This window comes from Canis lupus, chromosome 21, assembly GCF_011100685.1.
Source record: "Canis lupus familiaris isolate Mischka breed German Shepherd chromosome 21, alternate assembly UU_Cfam_GSD_1.0, whole genome shotgun sequence".
NCBI classification, from domain to species: domain Eukaryota; kingdom Metazoa; phylum Chordata; class Mammalia; order Carnivora; family Canidae; genus Canis; species Canis lupus.
In genome coordinates this window covers 35875570-35894706 of record NC_049242.1, presented here as the reverse complement: position 1 = coordinate 35894706, position 19137 = coordinate 35875570, and the positions used below count along the sequence as shown (strand labels likewise).

At 53.4% G+C, this 19137-nt stretch overlaps 1 protein-coding gene across 1 annotated transcript in view; it reads right to left on the bottom strand.

Moving 5' to 3' along the window:
• Nucleotides 1–3713: 3713 nt before the first annotated feature.
• Nucleotides 3714–19137, bottom strand: part of MICAL2 (microtubule associated monooxygenase, calponin and LIM domain containing 2) — a 135662-nt gene continuing 120238 nt past the window's right edge. Inside the window, 6 exon segments of the mRNA XM_038569053.1 lie at nt 3714–5040; nt 7782–7884; nt 9112–9200; nt 10322–10508; nt 11750–11857; nt 16665–16727. Of these exon segments, the coding sequence (XP_038424981.1) occupies nt 5000–5040; nt 7782–7884; nt 9112–9200; nt 10322–10508; nt 11750–11857; nt 16665–16727 (591 nt within the window). The 3' untranslated portion in view covers nt 3714–4999.

Genomic DNA, 19137 nt, shown 5'->3' with positions numbered 1-19137 from the left:
AGGACACAGTCTATGAGAGAGAGCAGAAAGACAGCAGGTCAGAATGACAGGGGTCAGACCTTCCAGAGCTGTCTGAGTCTGCTGTATGCATTGGCTTTTACTGAGTGAGCTGGGAAGCTACTGGAAAGTTCAGAGCAGAGGGCAGATCCACATTCTGAAAGGATTTCTCTAGCTGTTGTGTTGAAAACTGGTAGAGCAGAGCAAGGAAGTGCCTGGGAAGCCACATTGAAGGCCACAGCAGTAACTCCAGAAGGGACAGTGGCTGAGGCCAGGGCGGTAGCACAGGGACGGTGACAGGGGGACTGGGTCTGGCTGTGCTTGGGATTCACCAATGGACTAGGTGTGGGGCCAAGAGAAAGAGTCCTTAAGAATGACCCCAAGTCTCTGGGCTGAACAATGGGAAGGTTGGAATTGGGGTTTCCAGAGACCATGAAGGCCAAGGGTAGAGTCTATTCCAGCGGAAGATTAGGAGCGGGAGGTGGATTTCTAGGTTGGAGACTCTTGGTAGAATCTAGGAGGAGATGTCAAGTAGGCAGCCAGAGACAGAGCTGGAGCCGCCCTCCCTCTTTGCTGTGACTTAGGAATTCACTAAACCAAACCAAGGTCTTGCTAGCAGGTGGCAGGAGGAAAGAGAGGTGCACAGTGGAGGCTGGGAGGTGACCAGCTGCCTTCAAGAGGGCGGGGAGGTCAGAAAAGGAGAGAAAAATAGATGGCACCGCTCAGGGTCAGTAGAGACCTCTGTATCGTGGCCAACCTAAAGATGTCCCGGGGCCCCTCTGAGCTCCAGCTGATCTAGAACGCCCACCAACGTCTTCCCTACTGCACAAAACCAGGAAGGTGCTACCTAGAGCGTGGCCTATCGGGCATGTTTACTGATTCTACTGCCACAAAACCCTAAGTTCGGAGGCTTCGGTTCATGCGAGGGACTTGCCCAATGTCACCGAGTCCATACAAAGTGCCAGAGTCAAAGCCGGGTCTCTGGTCAGTTCCAGGGCCTGCCCATGCACCCAGGCTCCCCTGCGAGCAGTGTCTGACTCTTGGCCCAGGCCTGGTGACTCTCGGGTCCTCCACAGCTGAAGATGCTGCTCTAGATCGCCTCCCTCGTATCAGAGAACTCCTTTAACGTCAAGCATCCCCTCGAGGTGAGCATGGCCAGCGAGGTGGAGGCCTAACGAGGTACTGCACACGAGGTGCTTGCCCCCCCCGCCTGGCAAGGGGGGAAACGCTCCATCAATGACAGCTGGCCCCGGAGCACTCAGAGCAGCAGCCACTTCTTTTTATTATTTCAGGGATTAAAGAAAATGCTGTAAAAGTGAGTGAGTTCACAGAAATAGAGGAGAACAGCCCACCCACTCTGCTAGACCCACTTAGTCTACTTAATATTCAGGTTGCACGGAGATTGGTTTCTCCAGCTGGATTATTTATTTAGGATAAGTTCCCTGGGGTAAGATTACTGCGCCATAGGTCAGAGCCCTTTTATGGGTCTTAATAATTGTTGCCACATTGCTTTCCAGAAAAGACTGTCCCCATTTACTTTTTACCCACGACTATTTTTTTTTTCTTACAACCTACTTTGCTTTTTCTTGACTAAATCAGTAGGTAGGAGATAATTAATTTACATTCCTTCACATGTAATTGTTATAAATGTTCACCTTTTCTTTTCAGCATTGTTTCATTTGCCGGAGTGAGCGCTGTCTGTTCATAGCCTGTGCACATTCATCATTGGGTCTTTAATCAACAAACAGGAACTGATCACCTACACTGCAAAATGCCTGGGAACACCTCCTTTGCATGAACTGTTTACAGGCCACAGCTATGAACTTCTTTATTATCACATCTAATTCACTTTTCCCCTCAGTCGGCTGCCTACTGAATGTTTTCATTTTTTACTGTTACATGTTAAGTTTTAATCCATGGGGTGCTTGGGTGGCTCAGTGGTTGAGCATCTGCCTTTGGCTCAGGGCATGATCCTGGGGCCCTGGGATCAAATCCCGCATCAGGCTCCCAGTAGGGAGCCTGCTTCTCCCTCTGCCTGTGTCTCTGCCTCTCTGTGTGTCTCTCATGAGTAAAAACATTTTTTAAAATCCACTGTTTCTGGATTAAAGAACATTCTACCAAACACTTATGTGAATGTGACATTCAAAACAAAACAAAAAAACCCATCCCAAACAAATAAAACACTCACTTTCAACAGGTATGGGAAAGCCCACCTCAGCAAAGTTAATTAAGCTTCTTTACTGGAGGGTCCCTCAGAGACTTTTACCATGCCAATAAGTCTTGCGGATCTCCAAGGATTGGGAGGACCAGCACGATTAGTATGAAGTTTCTCAAACTCTGTGCCTGTGGAGCTCGTCATTCACAAAGCCCTTGGAGCTACTATTCCTTGCCACACTTTGGAAAATGTTGCTTTAACCCAGCTTCGAATCGGAAAATCAAAACAAAACTATAAGCTCCATGACAGTAGGGACTTTTGTCTGTTTTACCCCCTGCTCTATTCCCAGCGCACCATAGACACTCAGTAAATATTAGTTAAGTAAATAGGTGAGTGTATGTACAAATAAAACAAATCAAATCTGGTACACGATAACCAAGATACATACATTCCAAGATGCAGGGAGGGGCAGGGCCTTTGTGTGGTTTGCTGCTGCATCCCTAGGACTTCGAATATGTCCAAGGTATGGTGTGTGTTCAACAAACACTTGAACAGATGAATAAATAAAGGAATGAATCATTTGCCCAACCTAGCTCCTGACTTAAGTCCCTAACACCCTTCCTTTTACGGAAGAGAAAGAATAGCTCACCTGGGTAAGAGTACTTGACCCCAGGCAGCTTGGAAAGCAGTTCCAGGAGCCAGCAGCTGAGCTCAGAGGCCCAGGGCCCCAGAAATGCCCCTCAGGGGAGGTTCATCTCAGCATCAGAAGCCCTGCTACATCCAGCCTGGTGATGGCAGGCATCCCATCCTAGGGAGGTTGAGGACCAGACTTCCTTGGCACTGTCCAGATTAGCCAAGTGAGACTCTGAATCCTTCCCTTAAGGGGAAGCCAGCCTTGAATTGGCTCACAGCCTGCCATGGGTTCTGTCTTCAGAATGGCTCTGTGGGCAGAGCCTTGCAGCCTTAGACACTGAGTGGCCCTGGGGCTTTGGCCCTGGAGGTCTCTTAGGATCACAAAAGGCTCTCCATCTGGATCAGCACATCTGCCATGTTCACTGCCATTCTGAACCCAACGTCCGATACCATCCGATACTCCTTACCTTTCACCTCTCACTCAGCTGGACCAACATAAGACTTACTTGCAAGAATAACCTTTGTTACTTAGGAACCTAAATTAGTGAATGGTTCCTAAGTAAAGCTCGCCAACAGGTCCATGGTTTGGGGTGGGGAGAAGTGAGCAGAGGAGCTGTTAAAACAGTCTGTTTCCAACAGCTCAGGTGACACTGACCCTTACCCAGCTATGCCCAGAATCTACACAGAAAAGTACCATGAATTTTCAAGAAAGAGACCCCAAAGCCTGGCCCAGGAGCATTGGTGACCTTTTCCAAATATTACCCCTGGGTAATATTTCCTTTCAGAGTTGCCCAGCGCAGCCCCAGAGCGTCCCGTGTCACCACAAGTGCAGGTCCCGCCAGCAGTTTAGGGAAGACTTCCCCTAAACCAGCCCCTGTGTTTGAGATTGGAGCAGCTTCCATGGCAAAGAAGAGAGGAAACAATGAGCTTTATAAAGAACCATATTTATTTTCATTTACAGCATCAAATACCATAAATAAAGCTAAACATCGTTTGCTGTGTGCAAAATACAGGGGGGTTCCATGTGGCACTGTAAATGACTACCAAAGGTCACAGACATGCGTTGCGATGAGATGGGGTGGGAGAGGCTAGCTAAAGAGAAGGCTGAGAGGGAAGGAGGGCCCTCTCTGGTTGACATTCTCTAAAGGGAGGGAGACTCTGCAAGAGAAGACAAGACAAGAGCGATGACTTGGTACTGGCTAGAATCTGCCCCAGTGCAGTGAGCAATGCAGCATGCAGGGCCGTGCAGACAGGCCGAGAGGTGAGCGTGGCTCTGGGCCGCATGCAGGACAGACGCCACCTTCAGCCTGAGACCCTGAGGCCTGGCCCACAACAGTTCTACTGTACTGGGCACCGTGTTTCTCTTTAAAAGCGCTCTGAACATCCTGCTGCCGCAGGTAATGAGTCAGTGGACAAATGTGTTTTGAGCAGAGCCATGGGGGGCATCGACACTGGCTGCTCCAGGCCTGGGCTGAGCTGAGTCATATCTCAAAGCCATCACCGGCCTGTGACAACGATTGCTCCAACCGAAGCGTCTGCATCATCTGGGGCTTTATGAGCCAAGAACAAGAAGAGCCATAGCAAAGCCCTTGTGTCTAGAGTACAGGCTGCGCTAGGGAAAGGATTTGCCAGGAAAACTGTGATTGGGTGTTCAAAAGACAAAGCATGAGTCAAGCTTATGATGAGTCAAGCCTGGGAGCATTTTCTTTGTTTTTTTTTTTTTTTTTTTTAATCTTTCTCAGAAGAGTCACCCATGGTTCTGATCAATAATCTTTAGACTAGAACCCATGCTCCCATGCATGTACTTTTTCAGAGGCTACTAGACAGAAGTTCTTTCCAAAGGTGAACAGAGCCCTCTCTAGCGTCCTGTCTCACAGCTGGGGGTGACCGTCCCAGGAAGGTAAGTGGCTTCGCGACGGGAAAGGCACGTGCATGCAGGCCGCGCAGGGGGCCGAAGGGAGGCAGGCCATGCAGCTGGTGTGGACCGGGCTGCCGGCTCAGAGGCAAGTAGAATCAACCATGGCTTTTGAGCGGAACGCCACCCCACAGCGTCAACCCACCATGCCATGGAATGAGTCCATTAGTCTGCCGGATATTCACAGTTAGCACAACCCGTACGGCGGCGGGGAGGACGGGGCACGGAAAGCAGGTTAGGCGTTAGTACCACTCTCTGAAAATGGGCAAGAAAACCAGTCACCTCAGAGCAGAAGTGTGTCAGCCAAGAAGTGGGTGTAGCACTGGAAGGCTGAAACGAACTGGTGGCCACAGTGTAAGGTTGGAAAGAGAGAGACAGAGAGGAGAATTTAGTCTGGCGGGGGAAAAAAAGGAAAAAGACTGGTAACACAAAAGGCACAGCAGTTGAAGGTGAGGCAACCATTAATGAAAGAGAAACTTCTCCAAACTACTCACTGCTTGCTCGGCACAGATGAACCCTTCTGGTGGTGCCCACCTGCTTCTACGCCGGAGTGGATCCGTGTGGTTGGCCCGTGCCAGGGCTCCCCTGCGGTCCCCTCGGGGCTACACGCATCCTCAGGACCACCCCTCCTCCCCGTCCCCCTTATCGCTTTGCCCCAGTTTTACTCTGGTGTCTCACACTCATTCTCCAATGTTCTGCGGAGGCCGAGAGGCGTCTGCCTCTCGGAATCCACCATGCGTGTGGGGCCCACCCACCAGAAAGGTTCAAAGCCTCAGAGCATACTAACATCTCAGGCTTCTGACAGGCACATCCTGTCTCTCCAGAGTCATTCAAACCAGTCTCTTTCTGGCCGTAAATGACATTCTCAGAGTCTACCTCTGGCTTCGAGGAGCATTCCACAGAGCACCTCAGCCCGCCCTGAGCTGAAGACAAGAGCGGTGACACGGCTGTGCGTGTGTTCACATCATGACCTCGAGAATAATCCTTTTTAGAGTCAAGCAGAGCATGACCCAAGGGCTCCCCCCACCATGCCGAATATTAAAATCCCAGAAAAAATTTGGAAAAACCCAACACGAGTCATCAGACCGACAACGGTTCCAACGAGGGCAGAGGTGCCAGTTCCCGTGGACTTGGCCACAGCTATGCCCCTGTTTTATCCAAGGACCTCAAGGAAGCGTGTGTAGAAATGCCTCTGCCCTTCTTCCTGCCCTATAGAACTTGTCATGTCCAAGCTCTCCAGCGCCCTGGCTTCTAAAGCTCACCAGGTTCCATTCTTACTTGATCTAGAAGGAGATCTCTAGTGTAACGACTGCAGAGAGCACTCTCCGGCCTGGCCAACTCTAGATCTTCTGGGCGAGACGGGAGGCCTCTCCCTAGCAGCCTCTCCGTTGTTCGGCCAGACCCAGCAGCCGTGCCAAGTGCAGGCAGAGCGGAGAGGGGGGAGCTGAGGCCTCCTCCGCAAGCCCAGAGTCCAGAACACAGGTAGGCCCAGGGCCCGCTTCTGCCCTTAACAGGGCCTATTCCTTTTGTATCCGTCAACAGCTTCCACTCCCAGCCTCCCCTGCCGTCCAGACACAGGAGGCCAGATACATTCCTTTGCTAGGACAGTGGGAAAACAAATGGTTTCTGGCTGCTTTCCACCTAATATGCATGGCGGCCCGAGTGGCTGAGCACTGGAAGCCGTGCTCACCCGGGAGGTCATGCTTCCCAGAAATCACACACCCTGAGGTGCTAACAAATGGCCTCAGTCCCAAAGCACCCTCCAAGAGGGCGGGTTCCTCCCTCGGCCTGATCTTTATGGACCCTGAGTGGCCATGGCTCAGTCTGCAGCCTGGGCTGAGGACCTGAGAGGGGGGGCCCCCCCAGGGAGGGGCAGGGTGGGCACGGCTCCTGATCAGAGCCACAGGTCCTCTCCGGAGATGCACCAGCTCTCTGGAGCTCCTTGAGGTCAGGTGCCAAGGGGCTGCCCGAGGGGTGCTCACTGGTGGCAAGGACAAAGTATGTTTGTAGCAATCTGCTTGAAGCCCAATGTCATTTGGCTGTCATCTGGTATGAGGAGGAAAAACCCTGAAGCTACTATTTTACATCCAAACAATGGTGCAAGACAGGTCCCCCTCCCTCTGGGAGGGCCCGTGACAGCCAACTACACGCCGCCATGTGCTTCTGTAAGGCTTAATTCTCCTCTGATCTACTCTTTTCTTCTAAACTGATTATGCTTTCGGGTTCAAAACACTGTCCCCTGTTGACAAGTGGCATCAGGGTACATACATCAAAAGGCACTGGTCAGGACAAGGTGGCACACTCACTTCGGTTTATGAAAAAAAAAAAAAAAAAAAAGAAAAAGCCCAAATCATTAATGTCGCAGGCAGTGACCAGGACAATGGACTGCAACGTGGAAGGGACTTGTAATACCAGTTATAAACTTCAAACCGTGTTTAGAAAAATTGACACTCGTAGAAAAAAAAATGCTTTCTCTTGGCTTATGAAAAGTTAAAAACTGAAATGTAAACCTAGATATATGGCTCGCTTTGGTATAAAAGAAGTACAAAGCTATATCGATATAAAAAAGACAAACCATCCTTCATGTCATGCTGGCCCCAGCACCAGGAGCAGATGCTCCCCCCTGACAGAGTCAGGCGCAGGGGGCCAGCGTGCACCTCTTTGGCTTTGAGCGAATGGGTTACAGAACGCTAGGCCTCCTGGCCAGAGCCCCGGCTAGGCTAACTGCAAACACACTGCCGTCTAAACTGGAAATGGGAGGGCGCTCTCCGGGGCGGGTGGCATTTCACTGGAGCTTGACCGGGAAGCATCTGAGCACCCAGTTGCGGATGGTCTCGAGGGACTCCTCAGACTCCCGGTACATGGAAGCCAGGACCTCGAAGAACACCCAGAGGAGGGGCAGCCCGAGGCTCAGGAGCTCGTAAGTGTAGCAGTAGTTGTAAGCATTGTCCCTGAAATGAAGGCCTGCGGCGCGCAGGAGTCCCCGAATCCAGTTAAGCAGGCTCCGGGGAACGTGAAGCAGGCCCCAGGGCAGCCTGAGAGGCCAGCTCAGCGCCTTCCTAAAGAAGGAATTGGTGATACCTGGAGGGCTGCCTGCAGGAGTGCCAATGGCAGCGGCTGCGCAAGAACTTTCCACGGGAGTGTCTCGCCGAGGGGCCTCTTGCTCTTTCCACGTTCCCTCCTCCTGGGAGAGGGAACAAAGGGAGGGCATTTAGTCCACGACTCTCACAGAGCACCTTCCGATGAAGCAGACGGAGAGGGCCAGTGCAAACTGACCATGGTGGTCCCTGCCTTTCCCAGCGAGCCCGCCCAAATAGTCTCAGCCCCCAAGCACTGCTAGCTGAAGGGGCGCTGGATATGGGGCCAGCGTGACCACAGGCTTAACAGGCCTACAAAACACAAACGCCCTTTCAAAAAAAAACAAAACCCGCACGTCCTTTTGACTCCGAAATCCTATTTCTTATGCTCTGTCCTCAGTAAATAATTTGAAATGGGGACAAAGATGTACATACAAAGATATTCGCTGGGGAAAGAGTCGTAAGGTAAAAATGTGACACAACATGAACACCCAACCACATGGGACTTGTTAAACAAATCATCGACCATCTTTTACAGGCATCAGAAATGATGCTCTGAAAGAATTTCTAATGTTACAGGGAACAGGTTCCTGATATGCTTCTTAGTCTATAAAAAGGAGGATATGAAAGTGCAGCGGTAGGATTCCAGCTGGTTAAAATACGATCATACGGGGAAATGTCACAAAATGTTAGTTATGAGTTTCTCAGAATAGAGTGGTGATGGATGATTTAACTTTCTTTACATTCTTTCATTTACCCATTTTTCTACGTTAGGCCTAGGTTACTGGTATAATCCAAAAAGAGTGTGGGTCCTTGTGGGGGGGGGGGGTGAGGTTCTGTGAATCAAGCGGTAGAGAAGGTCCTTGCTAAGAGCCACCAGGAGGTGATGCTATCACCATACACTCAGCGGGCTATCACTTTGTTGAACCCGGGGCAAGAACCTAGGGAAAGGGAGGACCCACGGGACGTACCCCTGCATACACTGTGGTCACGTGGGGCCCGGGCATGGGGGACCCTGTAGTTTCCACAGAGCTGGGCATACAGTCCCATCGCTGGGACATGAGAAAGCTCTCCCGAGCTGCTCCAGAGAAGCCAGCCCCACTGCTCACCGGGGAGCCGGCCTCCAGAATGGGATAAACCCGGAGGCCGGCAGAACAGGCTAAGGCAGAGGGACCCTCCACTCCGCAGAGTACACACTTTCCTCTTCATCTGTGGGTCACAGTCCCTCCAGGGTCAGACACAGAAACTCTGGCCTGACTTGGCGGGGCCCTCGAAAACTGCCTCCCATCCGGGGACCTTCCCTGTATCACCAGCACTTTCGAGACAAAGCATACCTCTCTCTGTTGCTTCAACTCTGCTCGTCTCTTCCTTTGCTGACTGTTGGTCTTACAGTGAATGAAATGAGGCTTGCAGAAAAACTTGCCTGTAAAAGGAACACACACACATGCACACACGGGTTTTCTCCTATAAATGAGAGCAGTGGGACCCGGCCAATGTCTGCCCCTGTCTAGGGCAGAGAAGGCCAATAGCGGGAGTAAGCCCAGGAGGCCTCGAACTTGGGTCTCTGTCGCCTGTCCTAAAGAAGCCGCGTTGAGATGAGGTCTCAGGACCCTTCGCTGCCTCAGAGGCAGGCTGTAGCCTTGGGGGGTGGGGGTGGGATGACAGGGACGGGGCTGAGGCCCTCAGATAGTCCCCAAGGCAAACCGAGGCCAAGTCCCTTCCCAAGGCCAGCTGCCAGGCTGCAAAATGGGCAGCTCTGAATGTCAGCACCGTTTCCAGGTCCCGATCCTTCCTGGGGCTCCTGGGGGTGGGAGAGGCTCGAAGCAGATGGCAGGAGTGATGGGGAGGAAAAGACCCAGGTGAGGCACACCCTGGGCCACTGGCCACAGCCCAGGACCATTGGGCGCCTTCCAGAGAAGCCTTCTTCGTTCACTGCTACAGCAGTAATCTCAGGGATGGTAACAACCGTAAAACAGGAAAAACCTACGCGGGACGCACAGTATAGCGGGCTCCCGTGAATTAACCCACGCGAGCAATCTTGCAACAACCTTAGGAGCTAAGACCTGTGATTATCCTCCTCTTACAGATGAGGTAACGGAGGGACCAGGAGGTTAGGTAACAGGCCCGCGGTTACGTGGGTTTACGGTGCATCCTGGCAGGTGCTTCTCGGGGGGGGGGGGGGTGGTGGCTGTTATTACCGTGATGTTTGCGATACCCCCTTTGTAAATAACATTAATATATCATCATTTATTGAACCCTGGTCACAAGCCAGGTGTGGTGCTGAGTGTGTGACAACGCTATAGAGGTTGGATTTTCTTGACCACACGGGGCCACGGGAGGTGGGGAGACTGGCCGAGGACGCGTATGTCAAGCGCTCGGTACACAGCAGGTGCCGCCGCGGGCACGTAGCAGGTGCTCACAGCACCCCGGGTCCCCCCCGAGAGGTGCCCCCTCCTCTCTCTAGCAGGATCTTCCCACTCCTGGGGAAGTGCAGGGCGTCCCAGAGCCACCAGGGTCGAGCGCTGGGCCGGCCCCAGGGGTTACCTTCGTCGCCGTCGAAGGCATAGGCGGCCAGGCGCAAGGTGGTGGCGCAGGCGCTGCAGCGGAAACACTCTCGGTGGAAGAAGTGGCCCTCTGCGCTCAGCCGCTCCATCACGTACACGCGCTTCTTGCAGAAGTAGCAGGTGTCGCTGCCGCCCAGGTTCAGGGGAAAGACTTTGCGCATGGATTCCTGGGGGCACGGGGTGGCGGGAGAGAAGCGCCGGCGTTAGGGCTGACACGGGCTCTCGCCACGTGAGGCCGGGACTCCCGGGAATTCCGGCCTCGATCGTGGGGACCTCCTGGGCTCCTGTTTGCTGCTCATGTCACTGCGGGCACCGCAGCAGAGAGCGAGGGGTGGGAGGACAGCTCCCTCTGCAGACCCCGTCCCCCTCGGGCTGCTGCTAATTTTGCTCCCAGGCAGGCCAGCTGGCGAGTGGGGGGGGGCAGTGGGGGGCGCAGGTCCTCCCCAGGTGGCCAGCTCGGGTTTTGGGTGGGGGCGGGGTCTCCCCATCTGACACGGTGGGCACCCCTCACCAACATGCCTGCCCAGCGACCTGTCTCCAGGAATCCACCCCAGGGACGAAGTGCTGCCCAGGCCTAGGGTGAGGTCCCCGAAAGAACACCTCCACACCCCAGTCCTCCTGCAATGACTTAGGCCAGGCAAAGAAAGCCTGTGGCATCCAAACGGCTCAAGAGAACTGCAGCACTAGGGGTGGTAGAAAGGGAGGTGGGTGGGGGATGGGGTGACTGGGTGACGGGCACTGGGGGGTGCACTTGATGGGATGAGCACTGGGTGTTATGCTATTTGTTGGCAAATTGAACACCAATAAAAAATAAATTTATATATATAAAAAAAAGAGAACTGCAGGAAAGGGAGAGGCGGTGCCCTCTAGCCCCCCGGGGGCTGCCAGGCAAATTCCTAAGTGCGAGGGAGGAGGGCGAGGGCCAGGCAGCGGGTGTTCCTGGGGGGCTCTGGGGGTACGTGTCAAAAGGTTACCAAGAGAAGCGTCCGGTCAAATGGCTGGTGATGGCAGCAGGCAGCCTTGTTTGGAGAAAGGAGAATTCAGAGGGAAGGGTATCTCTCTGTCGCTGGATTCTCAGCCCAGTGCAAAAGGGCCACTTTGGACGCCCAGGGCCAATGGTAAGGGATGCCTCACTAAGCCAGGGGCCTGCCTGGCCTTTTCAATGTGCTCTTCAGAGCCCCGGACATTAGGTGAGAGGCTCTGTCTCGTGCAATGACCCATAGGGGAGCCGAGTGGGGTTTGTCGTTCAGAAAACGCAGCCCCCCCACCCCCGTCTAACCTCGGCTCCGGTCTACCCCATTCTCACGCCTCCTGTCCACAAGAAGGGGCCCTCGGGTGGGCCAGGCCATCCTCTCTGGGAGACCAGAGCCGGTGTCTGCGGGTACAGGCTGAGGGGTGTGGTCCTTACCAGGTCTGGAGAGGTGGCCTGGGTCTTAGGTCTGTGATCATTCATGTACAGATTGACCAGGACTTCAGCTGCAGCCCCTATTCCGCTGGACACTTTCCCTACCGTCAGCTACCCAAGAGCAGAGGTAGAGGAGACAGAGACAAAGGTAGAGGCCAGTTAGCACCAGAAGGAAAGCGCAAACAGGCTGGATGTGGGACAGGGCTCCACACCCACATGCAAACAGCACCCGACGTCCCAGGAGAGGCCAAACCAGCCTGGAGCGGGCGGCAGGCACTCTGGAGATGGAGAGAAGGACAGAAATGGAACCCGGGGCCTGGGTGAGCCGGGTGACTTGTACAACTAGCTCCATGGGCGCGCAAGGCCTTCGGGATTCGCGTCGAGTTTCTTGGTTCACAGATGGGGTAAGTGAATCCCAGAGAGAGGAAGGGATCTATCCCAGGCCACTTAGCAAATACACGCACGATTCAGAACTCTTCTCAGGTCTTCCTGACCCGCAGCCCGGGTGCTCGCACACCCTAAGGAACCAGGACCTCACCAACAGACAGCTGACCGGCAGCCACCCTCCCATAGAGATCCCTCCTCTTTGGAGGGCTGCGAGCTGCTGCTTCAGCTGCTTCTTGAGCAGGACTGCTGTACCCCCACCCCCCGGACCGGGAGGAAGGGTTGGGACCCCAGCTCCACCGTGAACCAGTTCTGGGGCGAGGCACAAAACTCTCAACTTCTGAGCTCAGTTTCCTTACTTAGTAGGATGGGGAAAATACTGCCTGCCTTTCTGATGAGTGGTAAGAACTGAGGGAAAGAATGGGTGTTCAAGTGCCTGGCGCTTGGCGGGGCTAGGCCAGGATGAGCTGGGCTCCTCCCTCCCCGCTTCCTGAGTGCAGCAGGTCCCAGCTTGCCTTGCAGCCCCCACGTCCCTGGGGAGCAATGGTGCTGTCTGACCTGAGCCCCCCAGGCCTACAGAAGCAGGGACTGGAATGGGAGCGAGGAGGCAACAGGATGGGTGCTCCACCGCGCGCTCTGGGCAGCAGTGGCCAGAGGCCCCGGGCTGGTGCTGGCAGGTCAGCTCCACGTGGGCCCTGGGCACCACTGCCTGGCCAGTGGCAGGTGCCTGTGCTCCAGAGGGCATGACGGCCACACCCACCTTTGAGTGCCCGGATCCCCATCCATGGGTCTTGGAGCCAGGGCAGGGGTGGAGCTGACAGCCCAAGCAGACGCTGCACAATCACACGGACACCCCCGGCAAACCCCTCCTGCTCCCCCTTTCCCACCGGCTCTGAAAGGCCATCCCCGGGAAACCACCGCCGTCTCCTCTTCAGGGAGGCAAATGCCACAGTAAGAGATGCTGTAAGCACCATCTCTGGTTGCAGGATCCCGGAGGAAGGCAGGCTCCAGACCCTTCCCAGGCTTTGACTCCAGCTTCTGGGAGGTGCAGCCAGAGAGAAGAGGGGCACAGGCCGGTAGCCGTCGCCAACAGCAAACAACAGTGATGTGCGTGGTTGAAGGAAGGCCCTCGGTCTAAACCCAGGGCTGCTCCTGGGAGGCCGCATCTAATCTCCTACGAAAGCCTCAACTATAAAGCAGGAAGTTCGGAGGACTGCACAGTGACGGCAGCAGCCCCCCAGCGCCCGGTAGCAGGGCCCAGCCTCAGAACCTGAGACCAGCAACAGTGCAGCCACTGCAAGGGGGAAGGAGAGGGAAGGACGCCAAGCAGGCTGGGGACAATGACCAGCCCCGGGAGGCTCCTGCTCCCTTTCTCATTAAGGAAGCCCTGACGCTCACAGCCAGTTGGGAACAGTCACCCCTACCACGTGTGGGGCTCCTGGGGCTTGTGGCAGGCCGCAGGCCCTGCAAGCAGGGGGTCTGACCCCACGGCTCAGACAGCTGGGAGCTCCTCAGACTTCACGAAGTCTGTCCCCTTCCTGGGAGCAGTAGCTGCCAAGGCAGTCACCCCAGACCCACTTCACCTCCTGAGCTCCCCCAGTCTGGGAGAGATGAGGATTCTGCTCCCAAGCACACTCTCGGCCATTCACAAATGCCAAGAAACCTGGCTCCTGTTTCTAGGAAAGATTCAGGTGCACGGGCTCAGGACAACAAGCCACTGTTTGCCGGATGTTCCACCCCCAGTGGGACCCCCCACACCCCAGGCCCCTTTCTACAAAGGGGTTGTAGAATACCCAGTATTTTTTGGGTTTATATCAAAACAAAGAAGGGAGGGATGACAGGAGGTCAGATTTACCTCCCTGCCCACACTGCCCTTGTGTGGCTGTCTCCAGTGGCCCAGTGTGTGAACCGGCTCCAAGGCGCTCTCCCAGAAAGACTCCATGGTGATGCCATGATACCCACACGCAATTATTGCTTCCCTTGAGTTAGCAGAGATTGGACTATACTTTCCAGGCTTTAAACACAAGTCCCTAATGGGACCTTATTAACCACTTAGCTAATAAGCACTTTGTGCTGCTGAGCATTTATGCAATCCTGACTCAAGGAGCAATTACAGAAGCATGCCGAGGGCTGTAAGGTTGCTGGCAGGTGTCACCAGACCCATCTGTGCAGTCATGGGCTTGCTCAGTTACTCTGGCAGGACAGGGCACTGCCCAGGTCACCTGGGCCAGGTAATCTAGGATGAAGACAAAGCCTGGTCTTTCAATATGAGGCAAAAAACCTCCTTCTCCCAGTTGCAAACACAGCCCAGCCCACTACAGCAGCTTCCCTAAGAATAACAAAAGCACCCTTAAGGAGAGCTTGGGAATCCCATGTGCCCTTCCCCACCTGATGGAAACCAATCCAGAGTCACCACTGGCCAATACCAAGAAGTGGACTGGACTAACTGGAGAGGTCACAGGGAGACCAGGTGATGGAGAACTCATCTCAAGTTGTGATGGGGGGCCCCCTGAAGCCCACCTCAAAGACCAGTGTGGGGGCAGACATTGCCCTGAGGATCTGAGGATTATGGGTTCTCTTCTGTTTCTTATCAACAGGATGCCTTATTGGCTCAGCAGAGTGAAGACTTGACCAGCCAGACATGTGCTAGCTCACTTCTCCTCAAACTGTCAGTGGTAAATGACCAGATTTTGCTTTTAAAAAAAAATCTCTAATCTGTTGTGACCTGGTATTTCTGGACATAACAAAAGTGAATTATTGGCAATAGGATCACGCGCTTGGATGCGTGGCAATGTCGGATTGCTCTATGAGTGTCTAATGCTCACTCTCACTTGCTGTGCTCATTGGGTCACAGACCAGTACCTGCCCGTGGACCACACATTGAGTAGCACTGCTCTACACAACCAGGGAATTACCAGACTCCTGGTAATTATCTTGGGATCCTAAGATAGAGATCAATTTGTAGAGAAACTTCCAGAAAACTCATCCTAGTGTTGACCTCAGAATGAGATCCAGAGGTTCTCAACAAGGAGATTCATGCCCTGAAAGGCAGGCCATATATGTTCCTGCGGAGGGCTGGTCAGGAGGAGAGTTTATAGTTTGGGTGAGTTTGTTCAAATGGAAGGATTTGGCCAAAAATGATCCTATCCCAGTCACTAGTTTTTTAAAGAACTGGTTATTCTGGAGGGCTGTGGGGCTGCTTTTGCAAACCTTTATGTGTCTCTCAATATTCTTATAATTTTGAAGAATTGGAGTATTTCTTATTACCTTCTTCCCCCTTTTGAATTCTAATTATTTTTTAGTTAATTAGAACAAGCTGGAATGGCTGGACATTTCTGGCGGGCCATTATCTCCCATTACATTTGATTAATCTCACATCCACCATTTCCCTCTGTGAGCCTCAGCTTCCTTATCTGTAAAATGGGGGGAGACCATTGCCATCCTTGCAGGGCTGCAAAAAAGGGTCACCAGGGAATCCAGGCCACACCTCGCATGGTACAGGGCTCCCAAGAAGCACTTTGCAGATAGTGAGTCCAAAGCACCACCATTGGTGTAGCTTTCTAGGACTTCTTTTCTCCTGAGATGGCCTTCACTCTGGGAAACTCTGGGTTCCTCGGGTTCCCTCCTCTGCACAAATAAGAACAATACGGCCCACTCTGGATGAGCACACCAGCTTCTCTTTGATGAGTCAGCTCAGATTCAAACACAGGTGACATATCTGTTGTCACCAGAACCATCCCCAGAGTCTGTGGAAGATGGCTGGACCCCCACCAGGAGGCCCTCTTGAGGCAATCCTGGCTCTGAGCTCAGAACATGACAGTCAGTCCCTGGCTACGTGTGAAGGAGCCTTTCTCGCCCAGCTCCGAGCTGACCCATCTCCCTTCTGGTTTGCACTCCCTGATGTCATAACTGGGTCTTACTCATCCATATACTCCGGGCACAGGGTATTTGCTCTGAATGAGGGAGGAAGCAGGTCCCTGGGCCCACCTGGATCCCCCCTCAGGCCTGGAACTCAGCCAAGAATACCAGGTATGTCCAGGCTTTGCTCCACCACAGAGCTGGGCCACCTGGCCTGCCGCGAACATCATGAAGCCCATGCAGCTTGGGCAGGGTAAGGCGAGCCTCAAAGCTGAGAGCTCACAGGAAGGGGAAGCTTCGAAGGCAGGGCCAGGGGGAGTCTCTTGGGCCCATTCGGGCTGACACTCCCCTCTGAGGAGTCCCTATGGAAGAAACATTGGAGGATAGGCTGTGGGCCTGGGTGCCCAGTGATACGCTCAGGGCAAGAGCGAGAGAGGGCAACGATTAAAACGACCCCATTTGAGGGGGTCCAGAAATGACATCCTCAGAGCTGAGACTCGGGCAGGCCTTTGGGGCTGTGACCTCCCCGTGGGCGCCCACGTCTGCAACCTGCATCCCCTGGTGCCAGACACCGTGCTGTGATCATAAGTGTGTGGCCCACACAGCCTTGCGAGGTGGGTCTCATAATCCCCCTTCGTAGATGGGGCAGCTGAGGTTCAGAGAGGCTCTAACTCACCTGAGGCCGCACTGTTCTTAAGTGGCTGGGATGGAAATGGAAACCTGAAGGTGACTTCTTTGCCTTTAGGAAGAGAGGAATCAACATGCATTTCAGGTAAAAGATCTCTCCTGGAATTCTCTTTCCACTGGGGAAAGAGAGCACGTTGACTGGACACCTCTGGCATTCCACATTTACCAGGTCATTGCACTATTCCTGTCACCATCAGGGCTAGCTGCCGTCACCTCTTTTCTATAGGTTGGGGAACTGAGGTGCTGAGAGGTCCACCAACTCCTCCAAGGTCACACGGTGAGCACCCTGCTTCCCTGACACACACCAGCACTCTGCAAATTAAAATCCCCCAGGCTTGGGAGGCACACAGGACACCTCCAAAGGCAGTCCTATCCCAGGAACAAAGAGAAGGACAATGAGGTTGGGCGCAGCCTTGAGATCTAGCCTTGGATCAAATGAAAGGAAGACATAGTGCCCAGACAAGACTCACCTAGCTTCCCTCTAATGTGCAAATCTCTCCAGTAAACCCTGCAAATCCAGTTTTAAAACAAACACCCCGGGGTAGAGAAAGCTCCTTTTGTAATGCACATTGCTCTTCTAACCCAGGATGACTTAAACCACAGCTCCCCTTGCTCAAACACTCAGCCACCATCTTGTTCTTGCAAGAGCTCACCAGCCTTGGCAAGTGGCGAGCAGCCATGTCCAGTGCCGAATCAGCTGGGGCCTCCCTGCTTGAAAAAAGGAGTTAACTAATGGTTGATAGGGGGTTGAAAACACTACAGGAGGGCCGGTTTGATGGGATGGAGGAGTCAAATGAATGCTGGAGACATAGGAGGGGACGTGATCCCTAGTCGGGTCCTTGAAAGACAAGACTCTGGTTAGGATCTAGATCCTAAATGAGAGGACCTCAGTATGCCCTGGGGCCATTCAGGGCAAACTCTCAGCAGCATCACTAAATCTTAAAGCAAAAAATCCACCTGAGAGGGCTGTCTGAAGACACAGCCCTGGCCACATCTCTCAGAACTGGTGTCCCAAGTCTGCATCCCCGTGAGTAACATGTGGCCCCATCCCAGTCCAGCTAGGTCTGTTCCCATGCAGAGGGGATTATCCCTGGATCCTCAGAATTGGAGTGTAGCGCTCTAGGGCAGGAAGAGAGACACAAGGCCTGCCTCAAGGTTGCCAAGGACTAAACATCAGTTTCCAAGTACATTTTCCTTCCTCTGGCTTCCCTGAATGGAGGCAATTCTTGGGCCCTTGGGTAACGTGAGCAGCCCATAATCAGCTGGGAAGAAGTACTGCAACCTCAAGCTCTCTCCATGGGGGAGGCTCCCAGAGCTCCTTTAGGACAGAATGAAGTTTGTCACCAGGTTGTCACTGACCTCAGGGGGCAGCCAATTCTTTTCAGAGGAGGCTGTCACCCTGCCAGGTTCTGTATGCACAAAACCTAGTGTTAAGTCAGTAGTAGGGTGGGGTCCAGGAGAGAGGGAAAGTGGTGGTGGTGGGTGGGGAGGAAGTTGCAGGGCCATTGGCAATATCCTGAGACTGCTGGAAACTGGAAATTCACCACTCACTCCTGTCCACAATGGCTTCACAGTGAGATCTGGAGGGCGCTGTGAATGTTGAGGCCAAACTAGGTCCTTTTTACAGAGAGACTAAGGCACCAAGATGGTAAGGGACTTGCCCAGTGTCCCAGAGTGGCCCTTTTGAAGAGCCCTCCACTCACTCCCAGCCACACTATGAGAGGCACATCAGCCTGTAATTAATAGGCCCAATCGCACCATCACCTGATGGCCAAGGCTGGCTAAGGAGATGGGATAAGAAAAATGGGGGGGGGGGGTGGGCAGGGGTCACTGTTCGACCACAACCTGGGAGAAATAAAGAATAAAGCTGTAGGGGGAGAGTGGAGGGTGTGGGATTGGCCATCCCAAAGCCCATCCCATTTGCAGCTCTCGATGTGCTTGGGTGTGGAGCTCTACATGGCTACATAGCCTCTGAGCTGTGCCTCTGACAAGGCCTCCCTTCATGCTTGGCCGCTGTGGTACAGAGAACACTGGGCCAGGGTCAGGAGTCGCGGGGACTAGTCTCCTCCTTGCACCTTTGTTTTCTTATCTGTGGCTCTACTCGTGCTCAGTTCTCTCTCCCAGGAAGAACCACCCCTACAACCACATTTAAAATTGCTACCCTTCCAGGGGACCTGGGTGGCTCAGTGGTTGAGCATCTGCTTTGGGCTCAGGTCGTGATCCCGGGGTCCTGGGATCAAGTCCTGCATCAGGCTCACTGCAGGGAGCCTGCTTCTCCTTCTGCCTGTGTCTCTCATGAATAAATCCATAAAATCTTTAAAAAAAAATAAAATAAAATTGCTACCCTTCCCCAGCATGCCAGGTCCCTGCTACCTGCTATAATTTTTCCATAGGAAGTACTGTCTTATGTTTTTGATGTATTATATACTTTAGCTATATGTTAACAAGATTGTTGATTTCCA